The sequence below is a fragment of the Heliconius melpomene genome, chromosome 12, assembly GCF_056956725.1.
Source record: "Heliconius melpomene rosina isolate 202511_hmr_F chromosome 12, ASM5695672v1, whole genome shotgun sequence".
In the NCBI taxonomy this organism is placed as follows: Eukaryota; Metazoa; Arthropoda; class Insecta; order Lepidoptera; family Nymphalidae; genus Heliconius; species Heliconius melpomene.
The window spans coordinates 6,988,316-7,012,951 of NC_140400.1; the positions used below are offsets into that span (position 1 = coordinate 6,988,316).

Consider the following 24,636-nt stretch of genomic DNA (forward strand, 5'->3'; position numbering starts at 1 on the left):
ATTTGATCTCATTTGCTTATTAAAGTAGTTATTGTGTATTTTATACATACTGTAATAGCAAGTGTAATGCCTCTATATGGTACAAATAAAATATGTTGTAATTAAAAATGCCATCAGTTTCAATTACTACAGCTATTTTAAATTGTATTTTTTCATTTTTTTTTCCTTGTATTGTATACATCTCCATAACATGCTAAAAGATCTAGGCCCTGTCTAGAACTATCATCAATTCATTTTTTTACCATATTTAATAGACAGCACTAGTAGAATGACTTTAAATTTGGTATCAGTAGAGAGATCATCCCAGACAATTGAAGTAAGTTTGAATGTGCATTTAAAGGGGCCTTTTAAACCTGTATATTATGTCACAAGTCGCTGCTCTGAGCACCTCACTCTGCAATGCCACCCTCACATTCAATGGCAGTGAATCAACAGAATGCTGAATAGTTTCCTTTCTATTTTGGTTATATTTTTTTGCAAATTGAAAAGCTTTGAAATTCAAAATTGATTAACTTTTTTTACATTTACTATTGGTCATTGCTCTTTTGGATTTTCGGAAATAAATATATTTGACAGAATGAAATTTTATTCTGGCACTTCATCCGCAATTCTCCGAAATTAGACGAAAAGTGGAGAACGGAATGGTTTAGAAGGTTTGGTACTTTCTCCAAATTCGGAAAACACGTAAAAATTTAAAAAAATATTAAAAAGGTATTTTTATTATGTTTTTTAGGCTGATATCAACGATAAAATCTCCACTGAGTACAAACTCGTTAGTGTCCATTAGGCAGAATGAGAAGAGGTATGCATGGATACGTCGCCTCGAGCATCTGTCGCAACTAAATATTTGCTCAAATCGCCTGCTATTAAAATGTTATTAAACTTTTAAAGATATTTTGTTTCTATTTTATATTCACTTCATTATTAGAAATTCTTACTTTATTTTGCCATATTACTAATTATGTATTGAATCTCATAAGTCTATCATTAATAAACCTGTGTAAAAGGTTACCTGCTTAATATTATATATATTCTCATAGGTTTCTTAACGTTGTAAAACTTGTATTAATTTTAATTTAACTTGTAGAACATTGTAAACATCGACGAAATTACAATGAAAAAGAAACATGCGAGGGGCGTTTTGCCAAATGTTAGTCGGTGCGAGCGCGTTGAAGTCTTTTTAATGACGAACTCTTACATGCATTATGCAAACATTTCGATATTTACTTTAACAGCGTTTCTAAATATAACTTTAACATTGTGCTCTATATGTAGACTAATAGGTCCGTTTTCTAACCTTGACAAGTTGCTCAATTTATTTTTCATGGCTGTATTGACACACATCAGCGCGTTTGAACCTTAATTAAATTATACTAATAATAATATAATAATAATAAAGCCTTTTAATTTCCTATAAACATAAAATTGTACACATTTCACAGAATTTACAAAAATAAATAAAGTTTACAGTGAAATTTACTACATACATATTAAATTGGAAATACAATTTTCACATGTTATTATAATTTATTTATTTATTTTTTCTTTTATATATATTTATTTATATATTTGTATTTTTTTTTAATTATATATAAGCTTAAATTATAGGAACCTCTTGGTGAGTATAGGCCTCCTCCATTTTTCTCCATGTTTTTCTATTCTGTGCTAATCTTATTCAGTTTTTCCCTGCAATAAACACTATGTCATCTGCTCATCGTTTTTGTGGCCTATTATTATTTCTACTAATACTTGGCATTTATTTTTTACAAAAAAAAAATACAAATAGTAGTGGGAAGCGGAGAGTTTTAACAATACATTTCCTCTGCGTACCCTGTTACATGCGGGATATAGCGTGAAGCTGAGAGAAAAGATCGCAAGCTGCTAGTTTGTCGGACGTCGTGTCTGGGACCAGGACATGGACAGGCGTGACTTGCGAATCTAAAAATTTATATATTTTTTTATGAATCACGTTCTCTTTGATTGTTTATTCAAATAAAATAAAATGTTTTTTAGATTGTAAATTGTCAATTACTTGTAAGCTTAGGTCAAGGCGGCTCGCACTCGCAACGTACGAGATGGTATTCATGACTACAACATTGAAAATAACTGATATTGTATGTTAGAAACAAAAACCGGTCAAGTGCGAGTCGGAATTGCTGAACGAGGATTCCGTATTAATTTCACGATTGTATAATACATCAACGTCAAGTACAACTTATAAAAGTTGACAATAAATATTTTGATATATCGGACGGAATTTAAAGGTAATTAATATTTAACATTTACATATGTTCTAATTACGATTTTTTATTATTTGTTGAATATTGAATGAAATTAAATATACGTTTTAAACAAACCTGATAATTCCAACGTGAGTAGGAACTAGGAAGAGATTTTCGGCAGCTTTTAAAGTTCCTTCATAATTTGATTACATAGATAAGCATAATCTAACAGACAATAACATGACACTATCATTATTGTTCATCATCAGGATGATAAGAAACATGACACTATCATTATTGTTCATCAGAATGATGAATGTTTCTTAGACTCAATCTTGAACCTTTTTTACTAACAATGAATGTTTTGATTGGTTAATGTAACTTTTGATATTTTTTTAAAATTATTATCACTATGTCGAATAAATCTCTTAGAAAATACCTGTTTTCACCAAAACTTGCTTTTTCCAACAGATGTGTTGAAAGTTAAACTAATGAAGGTACCTGTTGCGTTACGAAGTAATGGGCGATAACGGCTATAAATTGTGGTTTTGTAACAAAATTTTAACTTTTTGAGTAATGAGGAGAATTGAGACACAAGCACCGAGTAGAGTGGGGTGCTTGAATGATATTTAATGTTGTTGTTAGACAATAAAAATCATTTCATCAATTAGTTACGATGTTATTTGAAAATGTTAAAATTACATTTTATTACCGTCTTACTTGTAAATGTTGTTTAAAATCTTTGTTTATTGGATATGTTTGTTTTGATCAAGTTATTGCAAAAAGTTGTTTTGTTTTTTTTTATAGATAAAACGATCGTAAACACAACGGTTGTAGGTTCGATTCCCACACGGGGTTATGATCTATTTTATATTTTCATTTCCATGCTCTATAATGAGGCAAAGCGTGGCGTTGAGTTCTGATACTCAACACGCAATGCCTCAAGAATTCGACAGAAAGTGGGGAAGGGAGGGGTCTCTACTACTGCTGCTGCAGCTAACGGACGGCTAACGGCTAACAGCATAAAAAAAAGGAACATTACAAGAAAAATATTGTGTTAATAATATTTGGTAAAATACGAATAAAAGACAAAGGATTTAGTGTCAATATTTTGTAAAGAATTTATGTTAATTTAAATCCAATGTTATTTATAGTTATGTTTTCGATGCTACATATATACCTATATGTAATATAAAGGTCAATTTTGTATTTAAAAAAATGCCTTAAAATAAATTTCATGTTCAGTATCGACATTAGGTAAAAGCTACTAGATATTTACTACTAAACGGACAGTTTGGCTGACTAGCATCTAAAATATGGGAATTTCATAGCTATTTGTGTGTTCCACGCGTAAGCTAATTTCCTAATTTGTCTAAATTTTCATAAAAATATTTAAGAAACATGGACTTTTAGAGCACTTGAGGCATCTCTTGGTCGCATATATTATACTGTTAGATTCATAACTAATGAATTGACATTGTTAACAATGTCCAGAAATGTTAAAGGTTACAAACATAGAGGTGGGGACGCAACGCACGAGATGCTGTCTGGCATTAGAGATGGTACATCACAGTGACCCGCGAGTGGTGACGGCCGCGACCCACAATCGACCGTGACGTGACAGTGGTGTGTTCGCTGCAGTGACGTGACGTGACGAGACGTGACATTCCTATAAGATGTTGGTCTGCGTGACGCTTGCCGTCGCATGTCTCGGTGAGTTGTTCTCATTTGTTTCTAAGTTCTATGTATCGCATAAGATAAGAGTACTACCAATTATTATTAAATAGATAAATTATAATTTAATATACATTTATAAGTGTAGCTAAGTTTACTATGATTACATTCTTTTTTGGGTGATTTACAAAAAATACACTTTAATATATTCTTATATTTATTAAAAGTGTTAATAAATTTAAAATATTAGATATATAATAGATAGATTTACAGAGTTAAGAAAACAAGCCTACGCTAAAAATCGCAATAATCTTGATAAAATCACGTTTTGGCTCTTCGAAATTTGAATATATATATTATGTAAATTTTAATCGGCCAAAGTAGCTGACGACAAAATCTTTGTTAATAATAAATACGTTGTTTGTTGATATTTTACAATTATTTTGGAATTCAATATTATTAGTCCAAAAGAGTCTGCTATTAACATGCGGGGGCATAAAGTGTGACTGTAAACGCGGCTGGTGGTGGGTTCGATCTCCACTCGATATCGGAAGTACTGAATATTAGGTTTATTTAAAAGTAAGTTATATAATAGAGCTTCCATTAGAGTAGTAACTAAGTATATACTATAAATATCAGACACATTTTAATCAGAATTCTGTTTCATATAAATCTATTAACAAGGCATAACGCTAGAGCCTGTACCACTTGACAAGTTGACAAATTATATTTAGCTAGCTACCGATCTATTATACTTATATCAATAAACTAGCGGCCCGCCTGCGGCTTCGCCCGCATGAACTACGTTATTATTAATTTCTGTCTCCCTGTGTACCTACGTCCTATAAATGACGTTCATGCAAAATTTGAGACTCCTAGCATTTAGTAACGAATGACAAAGACAAATGTCATTAGTAACGAAGTTTCATACAAACTTTCAAACCCGAAAACAAACCCTTAGAAGTTGAATATTGCAAATTCCCGTCTTAGCGAGCACCTATGTCCTATAAATAACTCCTATGCAAAATTTGAGATTCCTAGCACATGTAATTTCTGAGATTTCGTGATGAGTGAGTGACCTTTCGATTTTATATCAATACAATACTAGCGGCCCGCTCGCGGATTCACCGAACTATGTTATTATTAATTTCTGTCTCCATGACTACGTCCTAGTGACGTCTATGCAAAATTTGAGACTCCTAGCATTTGTAGTACCGAAGTTTCATACAAACTTTCGACCCCAAAAACAACCACTTAGAAGTCTAATATTGCAAATTCCCGTCTTAGCGAGCATCTACGTCCTATAAGTAACTCCTATGCAAAATTTGAGATTCCTAGCACATGTAGTTTCTGAGATTTCGTGATGAGTGAGTGACCTTTCGATTTTATATATATAGATAAATATATAAATAAATATACATATATACGAGTCATTCACGTATGACAAGTGATTGAGTTTTTGCGAGTACTAGTTAGTGGTGGAAAGGTCAACGGTGGTGAAGAGGCGGATGCTGCGGCTTAATGTCAACGATGTGACCACAAGGCCAAGTACAAATACAAATTTATGACCACTAAAAATTTTAAACCAAAGTTTTATGATTGATGATTTTATTGTATGATTCTCAATATGCTGTGTTATTAATAAATTTAAATTTAAACGAGTTATATAATAAAATTGCTTAAATTTCCATATTATCGGATTATGGAAATTTGAGTAGAAGTATAAAAAAATGTTATTAATATTTGATATGTATATGGCTTTTTAATATATTATTTTGTTAATGGACTATCAAACAATACAGAAAATTGTCAATCCAAACCAGTAGCTTCTGAAATAACCGCGCTTTATAATATAGTACCACAAGTATGCAGAATTGCGCAGAATTCATATTTTTGATACCTAAGGGATGCCTCTGTTTACACTACATTACTACAATAGAGAAGGCGAGCCCGATACGAGTGCAGTAGAGCGAAAAGCGAAAAGTGGTTACTGGGGGTTATCCTTAGGGGATTAGACATATACAGACGTGGACTTTGAAACTTTTGAAAGGAAAACATTCGTTATTCATGGTTTTTGCGTCGCTTTAACTATTTTGGCATGTACGTACGAGAGTAGGTCCTTGGGTTTTCTTATTATTCCAAATTATTTCTTTACTCTTATAGAGGTCTTAGCATGACGTAAGCCTTTATCGACAAATGGGCAATCCAACACAAAATTATAATCTTAAAACGTACGAATAGTTTCTGAGATTAGCGCGGTCAAGAAATATACTCTCTGTAATATTAACATAGATAAATGTCGATAATAATAATTTAGTTTTTATAAAAATACATGTAAATTATATTAATTGACATGTTCCTCGCATATTATTTTTAGGTAGGTATACATTTAACTACTGTGTTGCTTCATCGGGCCATAGTGTTGCTCCACTTTTCTCTTAATCTTCAAGATTTTTCGTGCTGTTGTTATATTTTTTAACGAAGCAGGTAAACGTGAAGCAGTAATATAACGACGATGATTCCAAGATTCCTATTGTAATAAGTAATTCCTATTATAATATGTAATCAAAGTTTATGAAATCATTTTTTCATCATTAGCAGGAGTGGCATCGTTATCGGCAGAAGCTTCCCTGGACCCGGTGCAAGCGGCGGAGTCGGAGCATCAGGCGGTGCGCGTGCAGCGCGCGCCTAACAACCAGCTACTGCAAGTACTGTCAGGTCAGTGACTTTTAATATGTAAATAAATTATGGTAGCACAACGAATATGATAGTACTAAAAATATAGGTACCTAATTGTAAATTGAGTTTTGGCAAATAATAATAGAATATCGTAAAGATCCTTTGCGTGTCCTCGATATTATAATAGCGAAGATAATAATCTACCAAAAAGTTAATGAATTTTATATTACGAAACAACATGTATATGCAAATATGTTTTGTTATAATCCGTTCCCTATACAGACGGAGTGTGCAGTGACACTAGGCTTATAAGTAGTAATTATTGTCTCTATAGCGTTAGGATTGCAAGGCCAGGAGGACGAAGATTATCAACCTGGTCCACAGTCCTCGAGGCGAGGCGTCAGCGAGTGGCCCTTTCAAGGCTTCCCGTTTGATTTAGGTAAGGGCAAAATTAAACAATAAAATTCAAATAATAATAAATATGTTACGAGTATATGTTATTTGTCAAAATATGTTCCATAGGAAATTCAAGATCACGTACTTCCATTCTACCGATAATAGTGCTGCCAGTTGTGAGTTCTCCACCATCCTCGCGTCCTCCACCACGAACAGGTGAGGTTACGGTATTAAATTTTAATAAGTGTGAATTTAAATGTATTAAAATTGGTGAAAAATATTCTTTATTAACCAACTTCTGTAAGAAAAGGAGGTTATCAATTCGACTGTATTTTTTTTTTTTTTTTATGTTTGTTACCTCATAATTTTTAACTGGGTTAACCGATTTTGATAATTTCTTCCCTTCCCGAATGGTCCCATTTTTTTTTGGTCCATGTCTGACAATGGTATCCATGAGAAAATCACATAAGTCTTAAATATGCATTAGGCATGTGCACGACTAATAGCCGAATAACTCAATGTCGCGCCAACCGATTTTGATGATTCTTTTTTTATTTGAAAGGATACACTTCAAGGATAATTTGGTGAAAGTTTAGTTAGGTTTCAATTATGGAATCCAGAGAAAATTGAGAAAGTTTGTTTTTTTTGGTAAAAAATTGATTATACTGTAATAGTTAGTTACAAGCAAAAACTTTTTAAATTGATGTCAGAAGTGAGATTCCTGATGGTTGCATTTCTTTTCAACCAACCTCAAAAAAGAGGATGTTCTCATTTTCAACCAACTTCAAAGAAGGGAGATTCCCAATTCGCCCGAATACTTTTTATGTATGTTCTTGTTAATATACCAAAATGTAACTTGCACAAAAATAATACCTAATTAAATGAAGTTTTACATAGGACAATCACAACCACTCGTTGAGAACCACTACCACCACCATTACCACTCATTTAAGAAGCATCATTTTAAGATGTACCCATCACTTAAAATCATGAAATAAATTATTTTTTAACAAAAAGGAAAAACCGACTTCTAACAACGAACTAAAAAGTGAAAAATACTTTTACAAAGATTTTATAATTTTGAAGTCGGTGTCGAGCTAATGCTACAACACCTTTACTACAATATCTAATTACTAAGCCTGTTTGTTTTACTTGGCACCGACTTCAAAATTATAAAATCTTTGTAAAATTATTTTTCACTTTTTAGTTCGTTGTTAGAAGTCGGTTTTTCCTTTTTGTTAAAAAATAATTTATTTGTTTTAGAATGTGATAATTATCCTAATAACAACATCAATGTCGGGAACAAAGATAATGATTACGAAGATAATTACAATGTGCCAAGTGAGCGACCGCCGAGACCTCGTCCTTCTAGACCGGGTCCCTCATCTAAGAGGCCGCCGGGCCGGGGACGTCGCCCCACGACCCCACCGCAGCCAGAGAATAGGTTCAGGGATAGTGACTACGATCAGATTTCTTCAGAACGTCCAAGTCGAAAAGAGCAACACCAAAAACCTCAATATCCATCTTATGTTCGAGTAGAACAACTCGATGAAACTGCAACTAGCCCACCTGTTGATAAGACTAGTAAGTACTCTGTAATTTTTGCAAAGTATATATTTCTTGTTTTTTTTGTTTTCCACAAACTGAACTATTTTTTGGTTTCTACTGAACTAAATTTTGGTTTTTTAAAAATAATAATACTTTTGTAGTATCATCTCGAGAACTGTTGGAAAAGTTCCGTGCACAATTACCTGATGCACCAGGACTACCGCCCGCACTTTTGGCAGAAAACGACATCAGCGAGCGAGTGTTAATGCTTGAGGATGTTGATAGTTCTGAAGCTGAGACCCACACTGATATACCAGGTGTTTCGCTTCTACAGAAAACAAGTTCAACAAAAATCAGTAACCAATTTCAATCGACGATATTTGGAGCATTTGTCGGGACTTCTTCGAGGAACCGCGAGCCCGCGCGTCCTCGTTTTGATCGTTCACTGTTACTGAGAGGCGAGCTCACTGTCCCGCGAGCGGATTACACTGAAACATATACTGCATGGTGAGATATATATTTTTTAACATATTTACTTTTCGAAAAGGTTTTTTCTCCCGCCGCATAAGTTGACACTCAAACGGCCCGTCAACGAATAGATTTATTGTAAAGTGCTTACTAAAACTACTAAAAGAAAGAACATTTTTGGAATAATTGTTACGACGAACATCTGTAAATAATCTTTGCAGATGGAGTTTCATCTATTGATAAGTAAGTACTAGGATCTTGTGAACGCTAGTGATGTATACAAATATTTGTAGTTAGAATATTGCAAACTGATGTTTTTTTTAATTCAGGTGGGATGCTAAATCTGGAGCCTCGCGGGTTGACTTCTACGGCGGTTCCACTTCCACGTATCGCAGCATGATGTCTGATGGAAGCGTACAGCGAGTTGAGGCAAGTTTTTTCTATTTTATTCTATATATAGCATTTTTAAACTATAAATACTAGTAATATCCCTAGAATTCGGCAGAACGTCGCTAACGTCAGTAACTTAACATTAGGTTCCCCCTGCCTGCACAGCAGGGTGCCGTGTTGAAAAGCTGATTTATGTAGTATACGAGTACATGTATGTCTAAGTGTTTCCATAGTTTAGCAGTATATGAAGCATATATTTCAGATGCGAGTAGATCGCTCTGGAGAGGGAGAAGTTCGACGCTGCGGTAAAGCTATTTCGCAAAGAAGCCAACCAACTGATCGAGTTGTCCCCGCGCTGCCCGACATAGGATTGTTTTCATTTGTTGGTAAAGTGTAATACATTTTTAGATGTTATTTTTTAACGAAATTTATAATAATTTAGTTTATTCATCTTATACATACTTGGTTAGATCGGTCTAGTTATTGAAGTTTAATGTCGAATCTGGCAACTGTACATTCTTCTAAAATAAATTGGAAATAAAAGTCGAAAGAGAGACTTAAATTGAGTTCTCAATAGCATCTCTTTATCGAGAAAGAATAAAACAAATAAATATTAATACACTTCCTGTAGAGGGAATCGAACTCATAGCTAACATAACTCATGTGTCTAGAACTAATTCATTTATTACTGGTCCCTCTGTCTTCCTTGCTCTATGGGTAAAAGAATTGATGGCGTCACGATCTCAAAGTTATATTAAAATAGTGTTATATATATTTCCATTCAGGCTACGAGCAAGTGGAGTCTGGTCGCGTGGAGCGGTGGCGGCACACAGCTCGCGTGGAGGGCGCGGAGGGGCTCACACTGCGGCACGACCTGCTGTTGCAACGCGGGCCAGACGACCGAGCGCGACCGCTGCAGTACTAACCTTCTTATATTTTCTTAATTTATTATTAACCACGGTCTGGTTGATAAAGTGTGGCGTTGAGTTACGTTACTCAATATATAATGTCTGGAAAATTGGGCAGTGTATGGGGAACTGATACGCTTAACAATTAGTTTTCTCTGTGTACTTTTCTCTGTTACTTAAGAATTCCGCATCGATCGATATAGATTAATTTAATGGTATGGTTCCAGATACACGGTGAACGTGGACAGCTCAGTGCTGGGCCCCAATTGCGACGGCTACGAGCACCGCTACTTCAGTGTGCGCGAACATTCTAACGGAGTCGACTTTTTCTCACCAAATATTGGTAAATGCCTATAATATTATATACTATTCGAGATTGTGATGAAATTTGGGCGGAAATCATAAAAACCTTAAATATTTCGTTTTCTCCAGTGGGAATGGAATCGAATTTATTAAAATACATAATAGATTTATTTAGTACTTAATTTGAATAAATGGATAATACGAGTATAAGTTACATTATTATTCAACTTCACGCTGTATTCCGCATTATTATTTTTTTTATAATAAATGTTTTAATAATTATTAATGAGTTTGGAATGAATCAATAATGTGGTATTTTTTCAGACGACATGTGCGACTCGATGGAAATGTTGAACGCTTCCAATGCAGACGATCTCGCCCGTCTCGAGCCCCTGCGGGAGTTCACCATGGCGCATCGCGACTTGCGATATGATGAAGCTCTACAAAGGTCTGTTTCTTACTCTGTTGTAATAAAAACCACGTCTATCTCAACCCTAAAGGCGGTCAACGCACCTACTGTTTCTCTGGAGCTGCACGAGGTCGTGGGCGTAATCACTTACCATCAGATGACCAGGCAAACTTGTGTACGGACCATTTGCCTTGTCTTTTCTATATTTCATAATTCTACGGTTCAGATATCTTAGATAGATAGATAGATAAATAGAAAAACTTTATTGCACACAAAGGTTATACAGAAGACAATAAAGAACAATCTTAAATTAAATCCAGGGCGTGCAAAGGCGGTCTTATTGCTGATATCTTATTATTTCGACTACTGAATCTGATGTTGGACGTTTTTTTTTTGTTGTGTGGACGTCATATATTCTGAGTATTTACCTATACATTTGCTTAATTACAGATTTAAGGTGGAATATAATCGACAATATATCGATAACATTGAAGAGGCGCTAAGGAAAAATTTACTAATTCAACATATTCGCTTCATACAATCTGGTAACCGTGAAGGAGCTACATTCGAGTTGGGTGTCAACTTCCTCGGCGACCGTCTAAACGACGAGCTCCAGGAGTTGCTCGGAGTGCGGCCATCTGTGGAAAACACAAGGGCGGAGCAGTTCCCTCATCCTCGCGGGTCTCTACAGTCCGAAGAGACGCGGCTACCCAACAGGTTCGACTGGCGTCCTCGAGGAGCTGTCTCACCTGTGAGATGTGGGTAAATTTTTTTTAGCTTAATGCTTTAATTTTTATGTTTTGTTTAAGATTATACGTGTAGGTTTAGGTTTAAAATTGATTCTGGTTTTTTTCTCAATATTTCTGCAGATCAGGGGTCATGCTCGTCTTGCTGGGCGTTCGCAGTTGCCGGTGCCGTTGAGGGGGCGCTCTTCATACGCACTCGTAACCTTATACCGTTGTCCGAGAAATGTCTGGTTGATTGCGCCCATCCGTAAGTAGCTAAATATAGAACATAAAGGTTTTTTAAATTCACGTTGCATCGCGCACAACCCTCGCGTTCACAGAAGATGGCATGCCGCTGCGCCATGATGACTTCTATAGATATTTATATTATTAAAATATAGAATGTTACCTTTTACAGGTTTGGAGGTAACGGTTGTAAAGGCACTTGGCCGAGTCACGCCTATGACTACGTTCAGAACCGTGGCCTACCAGCACTCGATGAGTACCCACCTTATAAAGAAAAGGTAAGAAGTTGTTAAACTTTAAACTTTAGGCATATCCTAATGCGTATTTCTTATAAAAAGGAGTTAAGCAGTTTAAACATACGTGAGTTGTTAGTTAAATATTCTTAACATGATCTTTCTTGAATTGGTTGTATAACTTATAGTGAACTCATGTGCTTTTTACAGGTAGAGAAATGTTTAGAAGAAACAGTGCCTCCAATAACACGTATCAGTGGTCACGTTAACGTGACGGCTAATAGTGTTCCTGCTCTTAAGGTAAGAAGGACTAATATTTACTTACTTACTCACTTAGCTTCACAATGTATCCCTAGCGGTGTAGCCAGGAGGAACGGAGTAGTATTAAAAAAGATATTTTTATGTCAATATATATATCCTACACACACGGATACATGTAAGATAAGAAGATTCGCGCTGTATCTTGCGCAAAGCATGGTAGGCAAAAGGAACCTGGGAACCTAGTGTCGAGACACTCAATTCCCATTGTGAGAAAAAATATTTGTTTCTTGCATTATATTTTCATTAAGATCGTTATGCTGTATTTTCTGTTGCTACGGATGAGATAATCATGTTTATAATTATTATTTTCATTTCTACGCTATGGTGTCGAGGCAAAGCGTGGCGTCGAGTTACGCCACTCAACGCAATATCTCCAGAATTCAGTAGGAAATGGGGAATGGCAGTGACTTAACACTAGGTTCCCAGGCTTTATCTGCCTATTCTGCCATGTACGGATAAAGCGTGAAACTAAAAAAAGTTCATCATTATGTTATATTAAAATACTATTTTTATCAGTTATAATTTAAAAAAAAATGTGTTCCAGGTGGCAATACGACGTCACGCACCGTCTGTTGTCATTGTTGATGCAAAAGCGAAAAGTTTTGTTTTCTACAAGAAGGGCGTGTTATACGACGACCGATGGTGAGTATTTGCATTTTTTTAGCCTTACGTTGTATTCTGCATGGGGGGGTACGCTGAGGGAACCTCGAAAACTTTTGACACTTCCGTTCTCAACTTTCCACCGAATTCTGCAGGCAATGAGTAATGGAACTCAACGCCGCTTCGCAAATATGAATATAAATGTTTCATTTCATTGATTCATTTCCTAGAGTGGGAATCGAACTCATAACCTTTAGCGTTTACAGTCACACTGGCTGGCCACAATTTGCATATATTCTTTCTTTTATAATTTATAACTTAGCTTATCAACTCTAATGCCTAATTAAAATTTAATATCCAATACAATGTAGTATCTAATTAGTACATATAAACTAAATGTGGATTATTCTTTGAATAAAAAAAAAATATATCAATAAAAAAGCGAGTCACATAATAGACATCAGTTGTGTCCTTTACATAATACAATTTTGGAATTCAACAAGGAAGATTATCAATGTATATGTGGTAAATAAATGGCCTATTTTCTTGTTAATTCAGCGCAAAGGGACCCAAGAAGCTGAATCACGCAGTGCTGGCAGTAGGCTGGGGTGAAAGGAAGGGGGAACCTTACTTTACTCTCAAGAACTCATGGTCCGAGGCGTGGGGCGAGCGCGGGTACATCCGGGTGCAGGCGCGAGCCAACACCTGCGGAGTTCTAGCCAAGCCTTCCTACCCTCGTCTTGAGGATGACGATGTACTGCGCGCCCCTCGGCGTGAGCGCTCGCGGGTGCGGCCGCGGGAGACTGACGATTACTACGACGAACTTCAGTGATAATATAGGCTATACATATTTATATATACTTGCCTACCTAGTTCTCATTATTAATGAGAACAAAAAAATGAATTAATAATATAAAGTCATTAATTATTTTTGCACGTTATGTATGTATATAATTTAGGAATATATAAATATTTTTATAAAGGATAATTAATTGCTTGTTAGTAAATAGTAATTCTTATTAAAGCGTATTGTACCCTAGTACAATACTTATACTTTTAACATGACTGAAAAAATGTATAAGAATTAAAAATAATCTGACAATATTTTTTATTTGTATATATTTTGGTACCCCCATATAATAATTATTCTGTATCACAGTGTAACTGTACACAGGCATGTCTTTACAGCATTAGTGAAAATGGTTTAAATTAAATGTGAAGTCTGTACTCGCGACGGTTGTGGTGGATGCGATACAGTCGATATAAATATGTTTTAGGTAATTTGTTTGTAAAAAACCTTGACTTCTTTTTATTATCAATATGATAAAATAAACATATTATAAAATCGGCAAATTATCCGGTTAAAGAGCTTAACATAAAACAGAGACAAGTCTATACAGTCAGAATGTGTCTCATTTGTGCTATTGTCGGGAAGGAGTCATTTAGGAAAATTGAAAGGATTGCTTCAAGGCAATAATATAATTTCTTTTAAAATATTTATTTTCAGAACAACTAACAGTAACTTATAATAATATCACATAATTTGATTGATATTCTATAGAATTAAACAATATATTCTTTACCCTTCGTTTCGCACTCAATGTCAAAATTCGAAATGTAATATATTTCAATATCTAGTATTTACAGCGTGACGTCACAGGTCACACGAGCACGGGTAGACGCGGCACGCGGGCGTGGTGTCGCTATAAGGGCGCGGGGGCCGCGGGGGGAAGCGCGCCCGCCAGCACGGCCAGCCGTCGCGCGTCCAGGCACAGCCCGTTGTGCCCAGCCCGCGCCGGCGAGCTCGGCTCCTCCGTCTGCACTTGTCGGTCTGTTGATGTCGACCTTTCTGCATTGTATAATTAAATAGTTTAATAAACAAAACAATGATTTTTGTATATAGGTTTTGCGAGTAAGCTTGGTAATATTTGTGTCGGCGAGCATCGTACCGGTAGCGTCGAGTGTGGAGAGGTCCGTGGAGGGCGTGCCGGCTGGGCGCGGCAGTGGGGCGGCGCCCACCAGCGCGGCGCATACGGCGCCCGGCGCCGCGCCGCGACCGTTGCGCCCACTGCGCCACTTCGAGGGCATCAGGTTACCCCGCACGTTGCGCTCCGGCCGGATGAGGATTATGTACATCTGCAACATTTATATTATTAAACGTTAACAACCATTTACGTTAATACTTTAATTTTAAAATTACAATTTACAAAGAGGATAAACAATACCTTAGGTGCAAAAAGACAAGCCAGGGTGACGCTAGCGCTCAAGGAAATGGTGACTGCCATACTTGTGACTCGCAGAGGAACATGACTTGCTGTACCAAAATATAACGGAACAAATGCAAGCCAGATAACACATGTCGTATACATGGTGAAACCTGCGAATGGAGGGACAAATACGAGTAACTAAACATAAGGAGAAATAAACATTAATAGGAATAACACGTCTGTAACGTACCTATATGTTTGCTCTCATTGAACGCTTCGGGGATTTTCCTTGTGAGCACTGCATACACTGTGCAGGTCACAATGAGGACCACCGGGTAGAAGAAAGCTATAGTATATGAAGCGTCCACGTAAGAGTCGCACACTAACATATTGTCTTCTCGAGTGGGGTAATGGTGGATAGCTCGAGCAGGTGACGTGAGCTGCCATACTACCACGATGACAACCTGCAATATACATATGTATGTACATATTTTTTCCTTTAAGTCCAAATTGTATACTACATACAGCAGAGTAAGCTGAGGGAACCTAGTATTAAGATACTCCGTTACCCACTTCCCGTCGATTTAGCGAGAATTTGCTTAAAAAAGTATTATAAATATTCGAAATAAACAATATACCTATATATTTACCTGAATAGAAACTAGGACTGTGCATATAAGTAATTGAGATTTCGGAGAAATAAGGGAAGGCCTTCGAGCCGAGTGTTTGCTGGCATCAAAAATACGTGCTATCCTATTAGTTTTGGTTAGCAAAGCGGCGTATACCACTGTAAAACAAAATCCTGTGCCAAACCTAAAAATTAAAGTGCTCAAGTTTCGTAAATATGGTAATAAATGAAAAATGAATAACTCAATGATATTGAATTTCTAGCTGACCTCTGAAATGAACATAGAATATCTGTCGGCCTTAGTACAAGTGCGAACGTGACAAGATAGCACATAAGAATTCCTGCAAGAAGAACAAACGAGAGTTCCCGCCCGCTGGCACGCACCACTGGCGTACCGCGTCGCGCCATCCACACGCCGCCCACCAACCTAGTATATAATAAAATGATTAAACTTTAGTTGTTTACTTGATATAAATCTTGATATAAATAAATAAAATACGCATTTTTTAGGCTGTATTCCGCGTTTCCGCAGGGTAGACAGAAGAGTTCCTGAGAACCTAGTGTTCGGAAACTCCGTTGCTATTAAGACACTTCCGTTTTCCGGACTTGCATGTTGAATGGTGGAACTCAACGCCGTGCTTTGCCTTGTTACCAGAGCAAAGGGTACGAACCCATAACCTGACGTGTTTAAAATTCTACTAGCCTTCACGTTTTATATCATTATATTGATATACTTACATAGTAAGTAAAATTCCTAACGCTGAAAATGTCATAGCACCTATAGCTGCAGGTGAAGAGGGTCGAAGGTAAAGTTCAGGTATCGGGGCACATAGCACGCGCCGCGCGTCGGGCAGCGTGCCCCGAGCGCACTCCACGCACGCTGTCTCTGACACCGGGGATCGGATCTGAAGATAGTTATATGTATATATTTTATTATATATTTACACATACATACATATATTATACGTAGTGAAAGAAAATAAATGAAATTTATAAGTAATTTGAGTTTGAGGATAGGCCAGCTTTTTAGCGCTGAAGCACAAGTCGCGACTATAAACGCAAAAGGTGTGGGTTCGATTTCCATTCGAGGAAATGAAATATTTAATATTTGTTTTTTTTTATTAGGTTCCCAGGTTCCCTCTGCCTACCCTGATGCTATGTGCGGGGCACAGCGTGAAGTTAAAAAATAAAAATCAATTTTGCCTACCTCATATTGTGTACAGTTGAAACAGTGCCAACAGCAACTTTCACCCTCTACATATTGCTTTGCCTGACCGACCTCGCATTCGGCGCTGCACACGGACTCAGGGTGATGCGGTTCATCCCATTTAAATTGTATTTCTATTACAGGCATTAAACAATATATTATTTAATTCGAATAATACAAATAATAAATAAAATAATTTCATAAAAATCAAGTTGAGAGATTGTTATGAAGAATGCAACATACAAAGGATGAATAAACGAATGCTTCTAAGGTTCCTTACGAGTACATGTATGTATTTGGAAGACCGAGACACTTCTGGGACCTACCGTCAGTATCAAGATGTAATATTCCATCCAGATAGCGTCCAACTCGTATCCAACGATACACTCCTCTCGTCACTTGTTTAAAATGTAAGATGTTGTAGCGGGCTGGTCCATCACCATACAAGTCAAAGTGAAATTCGTCGCCGCTTAATCCTGTATAGTAAGAAAAGATTACAAATTAGATATTTTCGCAGCTTAAAATTAATAAACTATAAAATATTTAAGATTTTTTTACCAATAAATCTGACTTCTCGAAGATAGTGCAATAGAGTTGGTCCGCTCACTGGTCGCATAGAATCGCACAGTCCTGGCTTACCACCGCATAATACATGGTGCATATTTCTAGAACATATAAACATATATTATAAATATCAATATTTATTTTTATTTCGTATGCCAATGTATCTCATTTACCTGATAGCAAATACGAAAGCCCAAACAGCATCAGCTACAAACTGTAGCTGCGCTTCAAACTCCGTGTTGTCAGCAGTGAGTCGCTCTTGTCCAGAACACGACGAATACTTAGCGTTATGACGTGAGCGCGGACTTCCTGGATATCGACATCGGAACTGTTCCTCCCAAAATTCTGTTAACATTTAAAATTAAATTAATCTCTAATAATATAAAATTTAGCTAATTTTTTTAGCTTCACACTGCCTCCTACATATAGCAGAGTACGCTGAGGGAACCTAGTGTTAAGACACTCCGTTACCAACTTCCCGAGTCGACTTTGTGAGAATTTGCTTAAAAAAGTATTGTATTCGAATGAAATAATGTACATATTTACCTGAATAGATAAATTACATCAGGTGAGATTTGAAATGTATAACAAAATATATTTTGGCGTTTTTTTTAACTTTTACCTCACATACTGTATAGTTTGTGGTTCGGTAAAGCAACAGCCTATTCGTGAGAGAATGAATTTGACAGGTTGGTAAAATTACCGACAAACCAGGGGTTCCTGAAGTTGTTTTGGGGTGTGAGTGCGAGGAAATAGTCCCGAAAACCTCTCACGGGGTTCGCTTGAGGCTGTACGCTAATGGTGCCCTCCACGACAGCCTCGTTCCCGGCGGCGACGAGTGCGCGCGCGCTCCACCCGTCCGAACCCACCCAGCTGAACGAGTGCGCCGCACCACGACGACGCACTGACGCCATCACACCAGCTACTTCCTGGTCTGATCCAAACACGATAACGCCTACGAAATATTGTAACGATAATTAATTAGAATTTTTTTTATGTTAAGTGATATCAAATTATTTTAAGTTTTATTTATTTTTATTTTAAGTTACCTCTAGCACGTGGTCGAGACAGAAGTCGTTCCACGATTGCATCATACGCGTGCTCATCAGCTGCACCAGAATCTTTCACGAGCCTTTCTTTTACGGCTATACATATGTCATGACGCAATAGTAGTGTTTCTAATTCTTCAAAAGCCTGAATAGAACAAAAAAGTTATATAAATATTTAAAAACATAACATTACTTTTAAAACGCCAAAACTTTGCACATTAGCACCTTAATACCGTAGTTGGACTCTTCATATATAATAGACACGTATCTCCATCCAAATCTCATGACAATTTCGACCATTGCACGTACTTGATGGAGGTCTGAAGGTATTGTACGTGTGAAGTACTCAAAGCGGGCCTTGTTGGACAACTCTGGGGAAGTCGAGAAGAATGACACCTGCAATAATAATAATCATTGTACAAAAGTGCATTTCTAACATATAAATACATTTAAATCTAATAAAATTACATTTAAATCCAATACAGTTCGGGTTAAATACATTATATATAAATGCCGACCTGTGGGATCTTGAAGAGACGTAACAGATTAGCGACTTGTACTGAAGTAACTGACGAGGCTGCACCCACCACGCCAGATATAACCTTCCGAACGGCTGTCGCGTTGCACGCGTACTCCTCATCATCAATATTACCAATAGATCCTGAGATATAAATAATCAATTTAGAATACTAATTCACCCAAAGCTATTTATTACGTAGAAATTGATTGTGCCTTTTATAAAATCGAGAGCCATTTCTAGTCCGCGTGTATCGCTGTCGCAGTCGTCCAGCACGAGGGCGCCTAGTTTAACGCCGGGTGGTAGAAGGTGTGCGCGCTCCGCCTCGTCCAGCGCGAACAGCATAGCCTCGAGCGCCTGCACGCCGCCTTGCGCCATCAGCGGGCCACACCGTGCCGCGCTCCCGTCGTTGTCGCCGCTCGCTCGACCGTGTACCTATTATCAATTACCTAAGTTAAGTAGAGATCATCATGGTGCAGGAGTACAATGTGTGCGACTATAAACGCGACATTTGTGGTTACGAGTGGGGGGAAAGAAATATTTAATATTTGCATTTGTTTCGTGTCATATGTTGCACATGCACATGCTCCGTCGTGTATATTTAATACTAGCGGACCCGGACGCGGCTACGCCTGCTTGAAATATAAGAATATAATTTCTATAGAAATATAATTTCAATCTAGATGAAATGCTAAAAGTGACTATTATATTTATTTTCATAAGGATGAATATCAAAATGACGCGGTAACGAACGCGGTCGCGTAGCGACGACGGTTGTTATTAACATGGCAGAATAAATTGCATGTCAAATTAGAAAGTATTTTAATTTATTAGTATATATGTGTAATGTAATATTATATAGCCTATAGCACTTCTGAAGAATGCAGCTTTCATACAAAACAAAAACAAAGTAAATCGATCCAGTAGATCCAGAGATCTTAGCGTTCAAACAAACAAACAAACAAACAAACAAACTCTTCCGCTTTATTATATTAGTATAGACTAGTGGACCCGGACGCGGCTACGCCTGCTTCAACTATAAGAATATTTATTAAATATATTCATGAAATTATTTTCAATTTTCAATAGAATTAGTAAGAAAATATAAGCTTAAACAATCAAAAAGAATAATAAGTAGATACACATTATTAGAAAAAATTATCCGAGTTATTGAAATAAACCAACAAAAGGATTAAAAGTAACTAAAGGATAGGTATTCTTAATATTAGAAAAAGTACCTAAAGTTTTCCGTGCGTGCGTACATAGATATCGACTCTACGAAATAACTAAACATTTCTCTCTATTAAGTAGAATAATTTTAGCGGCGGCGGGTAAAATAAGAAGAGAACCAAAGTGTAGTTTAAATTAATTATAAACAGCAAATAATTACATAAACATTTACAATAGTTCGAAAATATATAACAATTTATAAAACCGTCAACGTCATCTGCCCGTTCGCGTCGGTCATACTCATACTGTGCCGTCCGCTAGGTGGCTAGGTCATTTGGAATCAGTGACATCTCCTTAATTATTTATTAGTATGTTATACAGTAAACTATAATTTCAATCTAGATAAAATGCTAAGAGTGACTATTATATTTATTTTCATAACGATGAATATATACCAAAATGTCGCGGTAACGGTTGCGTAGCGACGCGACGGTTGTTATTAACATGGCAGAATAAATTGCATGTCAAATTAGAATGTACTTTAAAATATATTAGTTTATATGTGTAATGTAATGTTATATAGCCTATAGCACTTCTGAAGAATGCAGCTTTCATACAAAACAAAAACAATGACAATCGGACCAGTAGATCCAGAGATCTTAGCGTTCAAACAAACAAACAAACAAACAAACAAACAAACAAACAAACAAACAAACTCTTCCGCTTAATTATATTAGTATAGATTATACAATTTTAGACACTCGACGTTTCTAACACTTGAAAGTCAATGTTCACGGGTAAACTGTGGTGGCAACCGTCGGTTAGTTGACATAATTATTATATCAAACGCGTATCGCCCTGGATTCTTGAAGAATCAGCTGACTGTATTTGGCCCTCTGTGTGATGGGTGTGAGATTTCAAAGTTTTTAGGAGTGGGCTTCAGGTGGTAGAAAGTTATCTACCACCTTCTTCTCTATTGAAATTAGGATGTGATAGTATTTCAATAGCCTGGCGGATCACTCTAAGCGTATATTTGTTCGCCGTAGCGAGAATATGGAGTTTTTCAAACCTGATATAATAGTTGGGCTTATCCGGGGTATGCTGACGTCTATATATGCCCATTCTTAAAATTGGAAATGTGTTCTTTTACTCTAACATCGATGCTTCTCTTTGTTTAAATAATATCATGAGACGTAACAAATAAGAAACGCCCAGACTTTTGTAAAAAAATGCTATGAAAAATCACGAGCGTGTAGATTAAATTTAAAAACATCTACAATTTCATAGGCTTATAATGAGGCATGGAAACCTACTATGTGTACGGTACGTAGACTACGGTGTAATGCGATACAAAAAGAAAAGGTAAGGGAATTGTGCAAATTTATTGCGCACGAAAAGTATAAGTTACGCTGCTTTATTTTATACAAAATAAATACTAATGCAAATGAAATTTCAAGACGAAAGAATATTCTTCAAGATTTAAAAGAAAGCTTTCGATCAGTACAGACTTCAAAGTTCAAAAGGTGGATTTTAACTCTATATTTGAGTATTGTTGACAAAAACGTCCATGGAGAATACACACGGAAACTCTAGGGGATGACTTGTGGTGATAGTTGCCCAAAATATCTTCATATAACTATACGACAAAGGCTTTCACAGTCAGTGGATCTGCTAAAAGGGATTTGTTCTGATATCTGACCTATATGGAATACTATATCTGGGATTCCTCGAAGTGTTATATTTATGACATCACTCCTCTTTCGTACGTCGAAGTACTGAGACGATTACTTTTAAGAAATTTTATACCTATAGTATTCAAGGTTCATTAAGTGAAATAATGCATATCTTGAATAATTGGGTTCAACAAAAATGCTGCGTGTTGATCGATATTTGGCGTATATGTAAATGTTTTTTCACACTAAAATCACTTAACAATCTAAAAAAATATGTTTATATTTAAATATTATTTTAAAAGCAATATACAACATTGAAATATAAATTAGGATGTAATTAATTTTCACAATGTTCACATTGAAACGATTCATCGTTTCACCAAAAAATCGAATACTATATAAGATTATTGACGATTTCACAATTGGTAATGGATAACATGACACAAATAAATATGAATTTTAGTATGTATTAACACATGTAGGTCCATGATGGCCGATTATATCACAACGATTCGCGGTACACTCTTTTGTGTCTTTTCATTGTTTTTTCACTTATAAACAATTGAATTTATACAGATTGAATGAAGTAAAAAAAATATTCTTATAAAATATGCATGGGCTGGTAGAATACATTTAAGCCCTTTAGAATGTCAATTACCATAAAATAGTTAAAACGAGATTAAAAATTCTATTTCGTTACCTTGGTCGTCCTATCAAGGATAGAAGACAGAAATATTATTATTGAAAATATTATTATCGCAACCGGATACTTCTGCAAATTTTCAAGCAAAATGTGGCAAAATAGTGTTTTAAGATTTTTCAGATTGACATATCTAGCTAAAAACATGTTAAAAATTAAAAATATGTTTTTAGGAACAAACGAGTTAGAATACTTTTATAAAACTTTAACAACAGGGTCACTAACCATTACTAGAAAATATATTTGATTAATATTGCTTACCATCATTAATCCTCCCAAAATAATATCACCTTCGAGGACGGCGGCGTGCTTAGCCGGCCACACACTGTCGTTTTCAGCTTTCTTCTTATTCGTAACTCGCGGTACACTTTTTTGTGTCCTTTCATTGTTAATTGCACTCTTTGATTGAGGTTTATTAACTGATACACTTTTAGATTTTCTTGTTATTTTATTTTTAGTTTTAACTTTATTTGGTGATATATTGACTTGCTCTGTAGTCTTATTAGGTTCAGTTAAGTTTTTGTTTGTCTGAATTAGAGATATGGATTTATTAACCATAATTTCCCTATTTTTACTAATGCTAGTTGTTGCGATTATTTCTGTCGTAAAATGGTAATTAAGTGATTTATTATCATTATCTTTTAGCGCAGCTAAAATAATGGTTTCTTCAACTGTTGATGTTTCATCTGCGTGCAATGGCGATGTACTCGACTGCATTGACACTTGCTTGGGGCGGTTCCTTTTTTTGAATATTTTTGAGATATCGAAGGTGCCAATAAGCGAGTGTGATTCACGTTTGTAGCGATGATTTTTATCTGCTATCGCATAATACTCATCGGTGTCGAGATATACTATGTTAGACACGGTGAGGGACACGTTAGGGTGTTCAGCAGTGAGCGTCAGCGGCTGGTGATGGCGCGAGGTGGCTGTGGCCAACAGTAGCAGGGCGAGCGCGGCCTCGCGCACCATGGTCACCCGAGCATCGTCCTCTAATTAAATGAAAAACGAAACACTCTTGGAAGCATAATTATCTTTTAGTAAAATTTGTTTTGCAAAAAAAAACCATTGTTAACTGTTTTTATTTAGTAGATAGAATTCTTTATTTAGTAGTTAAATCAGTATTAGAAAAAAAAATGAGTTATTGCACTAATTGTATCACCACACAATTAAATTACGATTTGAAGTAAAAACAAAAACATTTTTCTTTCATGCATTCACAGCTGTCACATGTAACCATTATAATTTTTTGTTAATCTTCACATTTACGAAATGTGAGCGTAAACTTTTACCGTGTGTTTGCTGTATCGCTCTCACCTCACGACTTGGTGTATTCGCGGCGGGCGCGCGCTGCCGACTGCCGCACTCTCGCTGGATGCTGCGCGGCCAGTGAGGCGGGCGGCGGCAAGCGAAGAACATCTCTATAAGATTATATTTTTCCATTTCAAAATATACAGTAATTATTGTAAAAAAAATTAACGTATTATTCGATACTAATGAAAGAAATATGTTTTTAGAAAATGTATAAAGATTTTGCGCGAGTTCGAATCTCGCTAGGGTTGATATGTTTATATGTTACCATACAATTTTCCCAATTTTTTTTAATTATCCCCAAATTAAACATTTTCTGTTAGACTAAGAAAATAACAAATAGCATGAAGCTTGAACAATAGAGCAGGTAATTAGGACGACTGGGAATATTTGTTGTGTCACGTAGCGTGAGTCGCAGTCGATTAGGCGCTACGTCGACCGCTACGCGCCAGCCGGGCGTAGCGCGGCGTAGCAACGCAATAAATCATTGG

At 36.2% G+C, this 24,636-nt stretch overlaps 2 protein-coding genes across 3 annotated transcripts; one reads left to right on the forward strand and one right to left on the reverse strand.

The window, feature by feature from the left end:
• The first annotated feature begins 3,593 nt into the window (after window positions 1-3,593).
• Window positions 3,594-14,207, forward strand: LOC146533672 (uncharacterized). Of its 2 annotated transcripts, none has more exons than XM_085194868.1 (17): window positions 3,594-3,935; window positions 6,495-6,614; window positions 6,910-7,014; window positions 7,098-7,187; window positions 8,235-8,555; window positions 8,681-9,026; window positions 9,317-9,416; window positions 9,640-9,763; window positions 10,163-10,295; window positions 10,513-10,628; window positions 10,913-11,036; window positions 11,448-11,755; window positions 11,867-11,990; window positions 12,141-12,246; window positions 12,412-12,501; window positions 13,067-13,164; window positions 13,681-14,207. In XM_085194868.1, exons 1-17 carry the CDS (start codon window positions 3,899-3,901, stop codon window positions 13,952-13,954), a joined length of 2,616 nt encoding a protein of 871 aa, XP_085050994.1. In that variant the 5' UTR covers window positions 3,594-3,898; the 3' UTR covers window positions 13,955-14,207. The 2 variants fall into 2 exon arrangements, with proteins under 2 accessions (XP_085050994.1, XP_085050995.1); XM_085194869.1 differs by having other exon boundaries at window positions 6,498-6,614.
• Window positions 14,208-14,609: 402 nt separating this feature from the next.
• Window positions 14,610-24,178, reverse strand: LOC146533673 (metabotropic glutamate receptor 2-like). The gene is made up of 17 exons (XM_085194884.1): window positions 23,099-24,178; window positions 19,510-19,729; window positions 19,296-19,438; window positions 19,003-19,173; window positions 18,778-18,922; window positions 18,432-18,683; window positions 17,902-18,073; window positions 17,723-17,829; window positions 17,491-17,640; window positions 17,165-17,298; window positions 16,696-16,862; window positions 16,226-16,384; window positions 15,980-16,142; window positions 15,580-15,793; window positions 15,348-15,499; window positions 15,072-15,258; window positions 14,610-14,971 (listed from the first exon to the last, which is right to left on the reverse strand). Exons 1-17 carry the CDS (start codon window positions 23,804-23,806, stop codon window positions 14,826-14,828), a joined length of 3,390 nt encoding a protein of 1,129 aa, XP_085051010.1. The 5' UTR covers window positions 23,807-24,178; the 3' UTR covers window positions 14,610-14,825.
• Between the last annotated feature and the right edge of the window lie 458 nt (window positions 24,179-24,636).